At 42.9% G+C, this 11960-nt stretch overlaps 1 protein-coding gene across 3 annotated transcripts; it reads left to right on the top strand.

Moving 5' to 3' along the window:
* The first annotated feature begins 1174 nt into the window (after positions 1-1174).
* LOC306925186 (uncharacterized protein) lies at positions 1175-11394 on the top strand. Of its 3 annotated transcripts, XM_079503878.1 has the most exons (7): positions 1181-1341; positions 3690-3905; positions 3942-3982; positions 4189-4326; positions 5689-5909; positions 7592-7751; positions 9022-11394. In XM_079503878.1, the coding sequence occupies exons 2-7, from the start codon at positions 3826-3828 to the stop codon at positions 9207-9209; spliced, it is 828 nt and encodes a 275-aa protein (XP_079360004.1). In that variant the 5' UTR covers positions 1181-1341; positions 3690-3825; the 3' UTR covers positions 9210-11394. The 3 variants fall into 3 exon arrangements, with proteins under 3 accessions (XP_079360003.1, XP_079360004.1, XP_079360002.1); XM_079503877.1 differs by having other exon boundaries at positions 1175-1258; positions 3690-3982; XM_079503876.1 differs by having other exon boundaries at positions 3690-3982.
* The last annotated feature ends 566 nt before the right edge of the window (positions 11395-11960 follow it).

Below are 11960 nucleotides of genomic sequence, written 5' to 3'. Positions count from 1 at the left end.
CATGTTTCTCTGTGTCCACAGCGTCTTCTGAGTGGTTACTGCCCAGAGAGAGAGAGAGAGAGAGAGAGAGAGAGAGAGAGGGAGAGAGAGAGAGAGAGAGGGAGGGAGAGAGAGAGAGAGACAGAGAGAGAGAGAGAGAGAGAGAGAGGGAGGGAGGAGGGGGTGATAACAAAGAGTGATTTTTACTTTCCTTTAATCTGAGCATTATCTTAGGAGCAGAGATCACAGTGATTAATTCCCAAGGCTGATTGTGTGTGTGTGTGTGTGTGTGTGTGTGTGTGTGTGTGTGTGTGTGTGTGTGTGTGTGTGTGTGTGTGTGTGTGTGTGTGTGTGTGTGTGTGTGTGTGTGTGTGTGTGTGTGTGCATGCGCGCACGTGCGTGTGTGACCTATATCTCTCCTCTCATCACTCAGCCTTGAAAACACCTGCCCTTTGACACCTCATTCACACCTAAAAGACACCTGTCTTGTCCGTGTTTAATGGCCGCCCCAATGCATTTCCAATGGAAGTCACATGGTTTGACCAAACATTTTTGTTTGATGGCTGTGTTCTGCCCCCCTCCCCCCATGAAACAAACGAAAATGTGACTTCCATTGGAAATGTATTGGAGCCATTAAACACGGACAAGACACAAGACACAGACAAGACTAGGTGTCTTTTAGGTGTGAATGAGGCCAGAGAGAGAGAGAGAGAGAGAGAGAGAGAGAGAGAGAGAGAGAGAGAGAGAGAGAGAGAGAGACAGAGAGAGACAGACAGACAGACAGACAGACAGACAGACAGACAGACAGACAGACAGACAGACAGACAGACAGACAGACAGAGAGAGACAGACAGACAGACAGACAGACAGACAGACAGACAGACAGACAGACAGACAGACAGACAGACAGACAGACAGACAGACAGACAGACAGACACTCAGCCTGGGCACACCTGAACTTCCATGTGCGGCCAAAAGAAGCTGTCTCCAGACTATGAATGAGCCTTAAGGCTCCATTTGGTTTCATTTTACACTCTCAACAGTTAAAGATCTATAAGGTTATGAATTATGATGTATTAGCTGGGGACCACCTGGACCCCCCCCTCAAGGACCACTGGAGGTCCCCGGACCACTGGTTGAGAACCACTGTTGGACTACAATGAGCAAGTAGTAGTACCTAACACCAACAGTGGGAGGCAGCAATGCGCCAACGGGCGTCTGGTCCAGAAGAAGAAGAAGAAGAACTTCCTGTGCTGCGTAACAACAAAAACATTCAGAAGTATTTATTTCTCCTACATGTTTTCTTTTCTGCTGGAATCTTGATGATATTGAGTTACAAAGAAAATCGCCACCAGACCAGAGGTAAAGATATGAATCTGTCTATAACATCCACGCCAGAGAGCTGGCGTGACGAGCTCCCAGCGCCGCTGCGCTCCGCCCGCCCGCCGGGTCCACGACACCGTCTCCACGGCGTCTCCACGACCCGTGGCCGGCCTTGGTGGTCGTTTGGCCGGCGGAGTGCAGAGCGGCTGCCCGGTGCAGCGCTGGCGGCCGCCATTAGTAAATGTATATAGGCTACGCCGTGTTTACGCCGCCCGCAGTGGACGACATTGTTCATTTTCTCTGAGTAGAGCTTAATAATGTTCTTTTCACTTGCATTTGGATTTGTAGGAGACCATTTGATTTGCTTCTCGTTTGATTAGCATTTAACCCCAAGCTATGCCTATATGTAGCCTATAGTATTATGTGTCGAATGTTAGATAAGATATCAATATTTTCTTTCTCCATCTGTGTGAGAGAATAAGTTAAATAGATGATGTATTTTATTGATATGATTGAATACTTAATACTAGCCTAAGATTTAGACTCTCGCAGACGTATTTTTCGATTCTCGATAAATACGTCTATGAAAGTCTAAATCTTAAGCTAACTTTATAACAGTTTGCAGATAAAAACACAGTATAGTATAGGAATAAGGAACAATTAAGTTCTGCTAAGATGATTTAAACCCAACAGGCTTGATTGTTTCCATTGGGCTTTTCCTTTTTTCTTCTTTTTGCATAGAAGTGTAGTATTCTTATGTATTTACATGTTTTGATGAATTGAAAATGGAGGACCCTGATGTAAACAAGTCTTAATTAGTGCTTTTTCTGGTTTTATCCTGTTGGCAGATTTTGTATTGTCCTGTACTTTCCTTGAACTGTACCCATTCTGCAAACTGTAAATACAATGTTCAATCAATCAGTTAATTCCTCATAGGGACGTTTAATCAGTGCTATGCAAAAGCATCATATAAACGCTAAACAGTTAGAAATCAAAACAAAATAAATTATATAAGTAAGGGTTGACTTGTTACTGTATAATTACATTATATTAATGCTGTTTGAATCTGGGTTCCTGGGTGATCTTCTTAATTTTCGATTTAACAGTCTTTACCTTTTTTTTATACCAATGCATTATGAAGTAAGGAAGGATTATATATAACTATGGTTTTGTAGTCCGAGTTGAGAACTCGGCAGTTTTGATTTCGTCGACTAAAACTAAGACGAAAAGTGTTCGTCTTAGTTAAAAAAAAGTGGAAACTAAATGAAAACTAAGCCACGATGACAATTTCGTCAACACATCAAAAATAGACAAAAATGTTAGGAAGGGACTCGTGGACAAGAGATCCAAGTAATTTTACACTTGGTTTGAATGCTGAACATATCTGATCTACAAGCTCACAACGCATCGCAGCACGTTGTGAGCTTGTAGATCGGCTATTTTCAGCAAGTGTACAATCAGCCATTGCGACAGCATCATGGCACGCCAAAATACATTTTAATAGTCGACTAAATCAATTGTAGATTTAGTCGACTAAAATCTTATGACATTTAGTCGACTAAAACTAGACTAACACTAAAACATTCCAGGTGACTAAAATGTGACTAAAACTTAAATGAAAACTATTCAAGAGACTACGACTAAACTAAAATCAAAATCTGTTGCCAAAAACAACACTGGAACCCGGGTAAACGTATGGTACGTGTGGAAAAAGAATGAGGCGGAGCACTACACATAATCCCTATGGTTGAAGTTGTTAGTGTGTGTGTGTGTGTGTTTTTTTTAAAAACATTAATGAAAATCTACAAAGTAACTAACTGTAACCAGAGCCATAGAGTAACACAGAGTTACGACATTGAGGTGGCAGAAAACTGAGCGCTCGAGTGCTGTTCATGCAGCCTGGATGGAGAGGGACAAGCTGGAGTTGGAAATACATTGTTTTCAACGAGGGCGGCGCAAATATCAGCAATTTCAGGCATGTGTGCAACATGACAACTGTTTAAAAGTATTGTACAGTGACAACTCTGTAATGTTTATGTTGTACTATTACTAAAAAAAACAATCTGAAATAAAGGGATTTAAGATCATTAAAGCTGGACTGTTGCCTGAGTTCAGTGCATTCTGCCAACCTCCGGTCTAGGACTTCGCCAATAGAAGTCTACTGTATGTAGAAGATTGGACTGAAGCCCCATGAAGTGAACAGAGTTGTCGTATCTCTGTCTTACTCTATGGCTCTGCTGGTAACTAAAGTGTTCATATAATTGTAGTGGCATAAAAGTACAAGTTGTAACTTTGTAAGTATTGTAATTAAAGTAAAAGAAAATACATCCAAACTTAACTGTACGTATAACACAAAACTATGTTTCTTCTTTCCCCCCCCCCCCCAGGCCAGAACAACACAAGACAACGACCTCCGTTTGGACGCATCTTGCTTCTTCTTACATCAGTTTCACAACCTTCTGTTATTGTATTATTTGAGTCATTCCGTCCGGAGTTGACTGGGAGTTGAAGAAAGCTGTGACAATGTCCAGTTACATGTGTAAAAGGAGAAGAAGCAGAGTCCGTAGGAGTCTGGAAGACGGCAGGCCGTTACGCCCAGCCAGGCAGGGGGAGGACGGCAGGCCGTTACGCCCAGCCAGGCAGGGGAACAACTCCACGCAGCAGCACGATCGTTCTGGAGGCAACTATGTTTTATTTTTTATTTTCTCTCTTTGCCTGTTTAGATCAGAATGTGTACTTATCATAAGAAGTGATTCATTTGTATCTATCTATCATCTATCTATCTGTCTATCTCTCATCTGATGTAAATTATCTCAAAGGCATATCTTTGTCTGCACAGACGGAGAATCTATCTCTATTTACGTTTTCTTGTCTCCTGTGTTTTAGATCGTGTGGTACCACGCTCTTCAGAACCCTGTGTGGTACCACACTCTTCACAACCCCGTGTGGTACCACGCTCTTCACAACCCCGTGTGGTACCACGGTCTTCACAACGCCAAGAACCTGAGTCCCGTTTTGATAAAGGTATGTTTTTTTGTTCTTCTGATCTCACCAGATTATTATTTTAAGCCACACGTGTCATTTAGCCTACTGTGATGTTTGTTTTGACATAATACGATCACTAATAGGTATATGAACCCCATGGATGAAGGTTCTCGTCCCCTTGACTGATTTCGGCATTTAAGTCCGACGTCATGTTGTAGTCCTATGTTACGTCCGGGTCCGAGTGGAACCAGCTAAACGCGTGAATCCTTTTTCAATGACGTTGTTTTTTCAGAAAGGAAGCCATTGAGGGTTAAAATGGGTCTTAATGCTTCCAACTCGAGTAGAATTATTAATGTTCTGTAATATATGATGTGGAGACAATAAAGACTATTATTATCATTATTATTGAAGGTGGTAACCTTCATTTGCCTCCATTTGCTCAGTACAATATTTCGGAGACATATTTAGAATGTGTGCAGGGTTGAGCACGTTGAATCTAGTTTGCATTAATACGATCTCTAATGGAGGATTTATTTGTTGACACAATGAAATAGTGATAGTATTCAGTGAGGGGCAGACGGCCTGTCACAGCCTGTTTTCAAGAGTGAACGTCAGTAGCATTACAGATAAAATACAAAAAACGACCTAACCTATTCCATTTCTCCATTCCAAGTGCATTTGTCTTATATAATGTAACGCCAGCGCCACTATTCCATATTTAAACTATTTCCAGCATTGGTATAATATTCTTTTTTCGGTAGGTAGATCTTGTTGAGCCAGTCATTTTTGAAAGTAGCTCTCAAGTAAAAAAATCACACCGTGTGAACTGAGTGGTGTAAGGTCTTATATAGACTGATCAACTGTGGTCTGACGTAATGTCTGACGTAATGAAATCACACCCGTGTGAACTGGGTGACCATAGCAACCATGCTCATTTTTTGGTACGAACAGACACGTAAACTAACAAAGCCAGTTGTAGTAGGAGTGGTTTACACCACTCATTTGGTACGAACAGACACGTAAACTAACAAAGCCAGTTGTAGGAGTGGTTTACACCACTCAAAAAGTGTGGGCACCCCTGCTGTAGTGGGCGACGGGGCGTGCATACTTAGTTTGGACTAGTCATTGTCGACTGACATAGAAACATAGCTTTTTCAGAAAACTGTCAGGATGTAGAAGACATTTTTAGAATCTGATCTCAGGTCAAAATGGGTTAAGGTTAGGTTTAGGTGTGCTGCCCTGTGGGAGGTTAGGTTTAGGGTGAGGGTTTGATATAGGTTGTAGTTGTAGGACTAATGACTGGTGTAACCCAATGACTAGTCTAAACCAAAAACTGTCTAAACTGAGTACTGCACCCGCTGTAGTGTATTCCATCATGGAACCCTCTCTCCTCTTCTCCAGCGGTCAGACTCCTGGCCAACCTGGCGGAGGAGGTGCGTGCCACCCGGAGGGAGCTCCAGGACCTGAAGGCCCAGGTGGCCACTCTGCAGAACGCCCTGTGTGTGCCCGTCACCCACCTGGACCCCCCGGACATGCTGCGCGCTGCCCTCAACCAACAGAGCGAGCTCATCATGTTGGAGAGCCGGCTGGCGGCCGCAGACGACAACCTCGCAGAACATGTGGTTAGTTTCGTTTGTTTGTAGTTTTACTTTGAAAACTACATGACGCATTTAGACAGTTTTCTGGGAAAACCTATATTTCTATATCAGTGGTTCTCTAAAATGTTTCGTGTCATGGACCCCAAAAACTATATGTAATTGGCAGCCGACCCCCATCTGAAAATATGTTGTTCCAGGGACCCCCCCAGAAGTGAAGATTTGAGTTAAAAACGTTCGCTCTTGAAAGAATATATATTCAAAGATTTGCGCCACATTTTCAAGATTTTTCATAACTAGCAGATCTACAAGCTCATAGCGCGGCACCGAGTGCCGCGCTATGAGCTTGTAGATCTGCTATTTTTCAGCAGCTAAAGTATAACAGAATGGGTTAATGTAATTGAATGAAAACTAGACCGGTGCACTTTGAGAAAAGGCCATTCCCCTCCTAGTCTGATGGAATCAAACCCCCCTGGGCCACTCAGCGCTGCACACACCCCTGGGCCACTCAGCGCTGCACACACCCCTGGGCCACTCAGCGCTGCACACACCCCTGGGCCACTCAGCGCTGCACACACCCCTGGGCCACTCAGCGCTGCACACACCCCTGGGCCACTCAGCGCTGCACACACCCCTGGGCCACTCAGCGCTGCACACACCCCTGGGCCACTCAGCGCTGCACACACCCCTGGGTCACATGGTGCCACTCAGCGCTGCACACACCCCTGGGTCACATGGAGCCACTCAGCGCTGCACACACCCCTGGGTCACATGGTTCCACTCAGCGCTGCACACACCCCTGGGTCACATGGTTCCACCATAGAGTATATATATATAATAGAGACTGAACTGGCGCGAAGCTCCGCCCCCCCAGCTATTCATGTCAGTGGAAGTTGCTCAGTGGCGTTTTGAAGCACCCGGAAGACTGCCGGAAGTCCCTCCCAGGACCTCAACTTTGAGGTCCTGAGTGACGTAGGGCAACTGAGCGCTCAACGTTAAAGCCCAGCTGCACGGGGTTTCCCGGTCATGAATCCACGGGTCCGCCTGTAGTCCCTCCTCCTACCACTAGGACCCAGAGCTTCAACGTTGGAAAGTCTGCCTGCCCCCTTGGGTTCCACTCAGCGCTGCACACACCCCTGGGTCACATGGTGCCACTCAGCGCTGCACACACCCCTGGGTCACTCAGCGCTGCACACACCCCTGGGTCACATGGTTCCACTCAGCGCTGCACACACCCCTGGGTCACATGGTTCCACTCAGCGCTGCACACACCCCTGGGTCATATCATATGGCTGTGGCTCAGGGCAGTCGGGAGGTAGAGTGGCCGACTTAAAACCCGACGGTTCCAGGTTCGATCCCTTGGCTCCGCCTGGCTAATATAAGTGTCGGAAGTGTCCTTGAGCAAGACACTGAAGCCCTAATTGCCGAGCAGGTCGGTGCCTCGAATTGTTTCCTTCGCCATACCAGGTGTGTGTTGTGAATGTGAGCGTTTACAAATGGTAAATACATTTGTAAAGTGCTTTGGAGGGGGGGAAAAAACTATAATATAAATGTAGTCCATTTACATGTCAAGTTTGAGGTTGTTCGGCACCCAAGTTATGCCCCAGACACTGGGACAAACACATGTTTCGTGAATTAACAGATAGATAGATGTATTATGTTTCGAGGTGTTGTATGTTTGTCTGATGTGAGCTCTTGTCTTCTTGCAGGAGATCCATCTGTCTTCTAAGGGTGGAAAGACCGCGAAGGATGCTGTGTATCGGATGATGCCGTGCATAATGACCGACACGTTGGCCAAGACGATCAACTGGACGGGACAGGGAGGGAAGCTGGCCTTCAAGAATCTCCAGCTCAAAGACATTTTGCATCGTAAGTAATCATGATGTCTGTGTTGTCTTTTCCAGACCAAAGAAATACTGGACGTCCTGCTAATGACTGTGGACTACAAATAAACGGTTGCGTATCTCAAAGTGTTTAACCAATAGAGCGTCGCAGTCCCGCCCCCTACCATGGACCAGGAAATGAATCCCAATGCATTTTTCCCATTTCTTAAAGTATTTATTTAAAGACGGTTACGCCGCGGACAAAGCCAACTCGAGTCGTGACAAATCATGACAACACAAACAATATTTTGGACCAAACAAATAATTACAAAGAAGAAAAACAACAAAAAAAGTGTTGTAACCTGCCGTTTTTTTCTTCTTTCTAATTATTTGTTTGGCCCAAAAAATTGTGTTTGTTGTCATGATTTTTCACGACTCGAGTTGGCTCTGTCCGCGGCGTAAATGTCTTTAAATAAATACTTTCTGAAATGTCTATGAGGAAAATGAACGGAGAATCATTTCCTGGTCCAGGGTAGGGGGCGGGACTGCGACGCTCTATTCAGGACGGGAACCCCTTTTGGTGTTTTAAGCATTACATTATACTTTAGCTTTTGAAAAATATCAGATCTACAAGCTCATAGCGAGGCACTGAGTGCCACGCTACAAGCTTGTAGATCTGCTATTTTTGAGAAATTGTGAAAATGTGGCGCAAATCTTTGAATATATATATTCTTTCAGAGCGAACGTTTTTAACTCATCTTTGCTTCTGGGGGGATCCCTAGAACAACATAATATTTTCAGATGGATGTCGGCAGCCAATTACATATAATCTTTGGGGTCCTTGACATGAAATAGTTTGAAAACCACTGACATAGAAAACATATAGGATTTTTAGAATCTGCCTCGGGTCTAAATGGGGGACCGCATGTAAATCCGACAGAGCATTAGTCCGACATGCAGACGCATCTCAGACTAGTGCCTGCTCCCGTGCTTGCGGTTATGGTTAGGTTAGGGTTTGAGGTGGGTTGTCGTTTGTCGGACCAATGACTGGTCTAACTAAAGTACTGCACCCGTCTAAATGTGTTAACCCATTTTGACCTGAGATCAGATTCTAAAAATGTCTTCTACATCCTGACAGTTTTCTGAAAAAGCTATGTTTCTATGTCAGTGGTTCTTCGATTTTTCAAAAATAGCTATGAGCTTGTAGATCTGCTATTTTTCAATAGCTAAAGCATAACATAATGCTAACACCAAAAGGGGTTCCCGCCCAAAATGTGTTAATTTGTCGACATTGTTGTTCACCTCCCGTCCTTTAGGAGCCATCAGGAGAAACGCCAACACGAAGCAGGTGACCGAGGAGGTGGTGCAGAACGAGGTCATCCGCTACCTGAAAGGGGCGTCGGACAGAGACGGGGGGCGAAAACTCAAGCTGAAGGCGGAGTGTGAAAACGGAGGCGACATATTGATCAGCGACGTGTGGACGGACATCACGGAGAGTCCGTGAAGTTGTGCTACTGTCTGTCTGGTCCCGGCACATGTGTACAGTACTAATGTCTGTAAATGTTTTACCGCAGAATTATTTTTCATTCATCCACTTTGGATTGACTGTACATAATATGTACACGTGTTACTGGATGGGAGTTTGTTCCATGTACACTAGAGTTGTTCTGATATCAATCGGTAGCCGCCATCGGTATCGGCGAGTATGACAGTCGATGAAATTCCGACACCACGTAACGTATCACATGGTGATTTGTGAATGCTTCCGTTTATGTTGCATTACTGTGTTTTATACTCTTAAAACTGGCTTATGGCCAGCCTAATTAACAGTGGATTGTGCCTTCTGCCTGCACTATTCATATGTTTAATTCGTCATTTTAATGCCAATAGAAAAATCCGTGATATACACATTACATCTCATTCTCACACGGCAATCCTATAGTATTATACCCAGTCCTGATACACCATTATGCCGATTTTGACCAAATAGAGCGAATCTGGCGATGTCACTTCCGGTTTAAGGAACAATAACATCCGGTACTAGCTTTGGACTGTGCAGCACTATCAGATGTCCGGGATGCTAAGCGATCATCGTTGATTTTAATAACTAAGTCAATCAAATTTTGGGCTAATCAATCCCAAAATATCACATTTTACGCAGCGATGCACATAAAGAACGTGCGCGTGCGTGATCGACCGTACACACACGGATTTCGGCCAGTTTTAGGTAGATTACATCGGCCGTTAGCCAAACAAGCTAAAAGTTGCTACATTTTGTTATATTAAGCTCCCGATTACAGGGGATTAAACGATTACGTCAATTACGTCAATAGCCATAAGGGGGTTAAGGCACAGCACACTGGACAAGTTTCTCTGATTTTTAGCAGCGTTTTTCTGTCTGTTTTCCGAAAAACGCGTCCAGTCCAGTGTGGAACCACCTTTACTGTGTTATTGACATTATTACTTTACTAACTTGTAGCTGCTCTTTAACGTTTAGTAATGGATTTATTTTTATTTTTTCCTAGATGAGTCGTTCTCAAACTATTTAAATGTCATAACTCTCAAGAGTTACGGTCCTGTAATGGTCCAATTTTTATATAAATACAATTATCATTATCATTTGGAACCCTGAGGGTCCCTCCCTGGACCCCACTTTGAGAACATCTTTGTTTAACATTCTGTACGGGAACCCTTTTTGGTGTTTTAACATTTTGTGCCCAAAACGTCTGTGGACGTCCTGGGTATTACCGCACGTGCATAGCCCAAGACGTCTGTGGACGTCTTTGGAAAAAAAATATATATATATATTTATTTATTTTTTATTATTTTTTATTAAAGAAAATCAGAAAAATCAAAACACTTTTTTTTTAACACGTGGTGCCAAAGTTTGTGTTTTCGCCATTGAGAATGCATTTGGCGTTTAAATTAAATAACTCAAACTATAAAACATTTCAAAGTAAAAAGTTCCATCATGTGTCTCCACAGTCAGCTGAATTATAAAAAATGTGAATGGATTTTCTAGGTGAAAGTGATTTTGGGCAGTTTTGCGTGGGCTCTCAATGTGTTAAAGCATTATGTTATGATTTAGCCATTTCAAAATAGCAGACCTACAAGCTCGTAGCACAGCACCAAGTGCCGCGCTACGAGCTTGTAGATCTGCTATAAAAAAAAAAAAAAAGAAATCGTGAAAATGTAGTGCAAATCTTTGAATATATATTCTTTCATGGTTTTCGTTTTTTAACTCAAATCTTTGCTTCCGGGGGTGGGGAGTCCCTAGAACAACATCTTTTCAGATGGGGGTCGGCGGCCAATTGCATATAATCTTTTTGGGTCCTTGACATGAAATATTGAGCACCACTGAAAACAAATACATTTTAAAAAGACATTTTTAAAATGTCGACGTCGGGCCTAAATTACACACTGCTGTCGTATTGGTACTCTGTATCGACCCATAGGCACGTTTGGGTATTGGTATCGAAGGACAAAGTTGTATCGATACATACAATTGAAATTGTTAGTTTGTTTTTACTTGTTGTATTATATAATTACAAGATAAAAAATAAGCTACGGCTTCAGCCTACTCCTTTTTGGTCCAAATATTCTCTGAAAGGTTTGTTGATTGATGATTTAAGACTGAAATAAACCATTCATGTCTAATGTGCAATCTTTGACTGCCATGTAATCTGTTACGTTTGTGATGAGTTGTTTACTATCTATGAATACATTGACCCAATTAGGTTCAGTACCCGATAAGAATCTGTTTGATTTCTTTGTTAAAATAAACCCTGGCCTCGTTGCCGCTGGAGATAACCTGAAAAAGTCACATGTAAACAAAATAACGGTTTGTTATGACCTTAATTACACATTCATATATCTGGTATTAGATTAGCATAACAACATAGCTGCAGTATATGTAATGTCACCAAATTAAATCAATTGGCACCTGCCTGGGCTAGCTCAAAACGGGTCAATAGCAACAGCAGAACTCTACAATAGCAGATCTACAAGCTTGTGACACTATTTTGAAAGAAAATAAAGTGCAAATCTTTGAATATATATATTTTTTAAAGCAAACATTCTTGACATGGGTTCTTGACATGAAACAGTTCCGAGAACCACTGACAGAAACATAAGGTTTGAATGGGTTAAACGGGAAATTAACAGGCTTTCCAGTGGTATAACAAAGTTATTTCCAAGAAGCATAATTTGTTACAATGGAGAAATAATGTACCAAACACACATTCTTGGGTCAACA

The sequence above is a fragment of the Electrona antarctica genome, assembly GCF_951216825.1.
Source record: "Electrona antarctica genome assembly, chromosome: 1".
NCBI lineage: Eukaryota > Metazoa > Chordata > Actinopteri > Myctophiformes > Myctophidae > Electrona > Electrona antarctica.
Note: the sequence above shows the minus strand (reverse complement) of the source record. Positions and strands in the feature narration are given on the sequence as shown.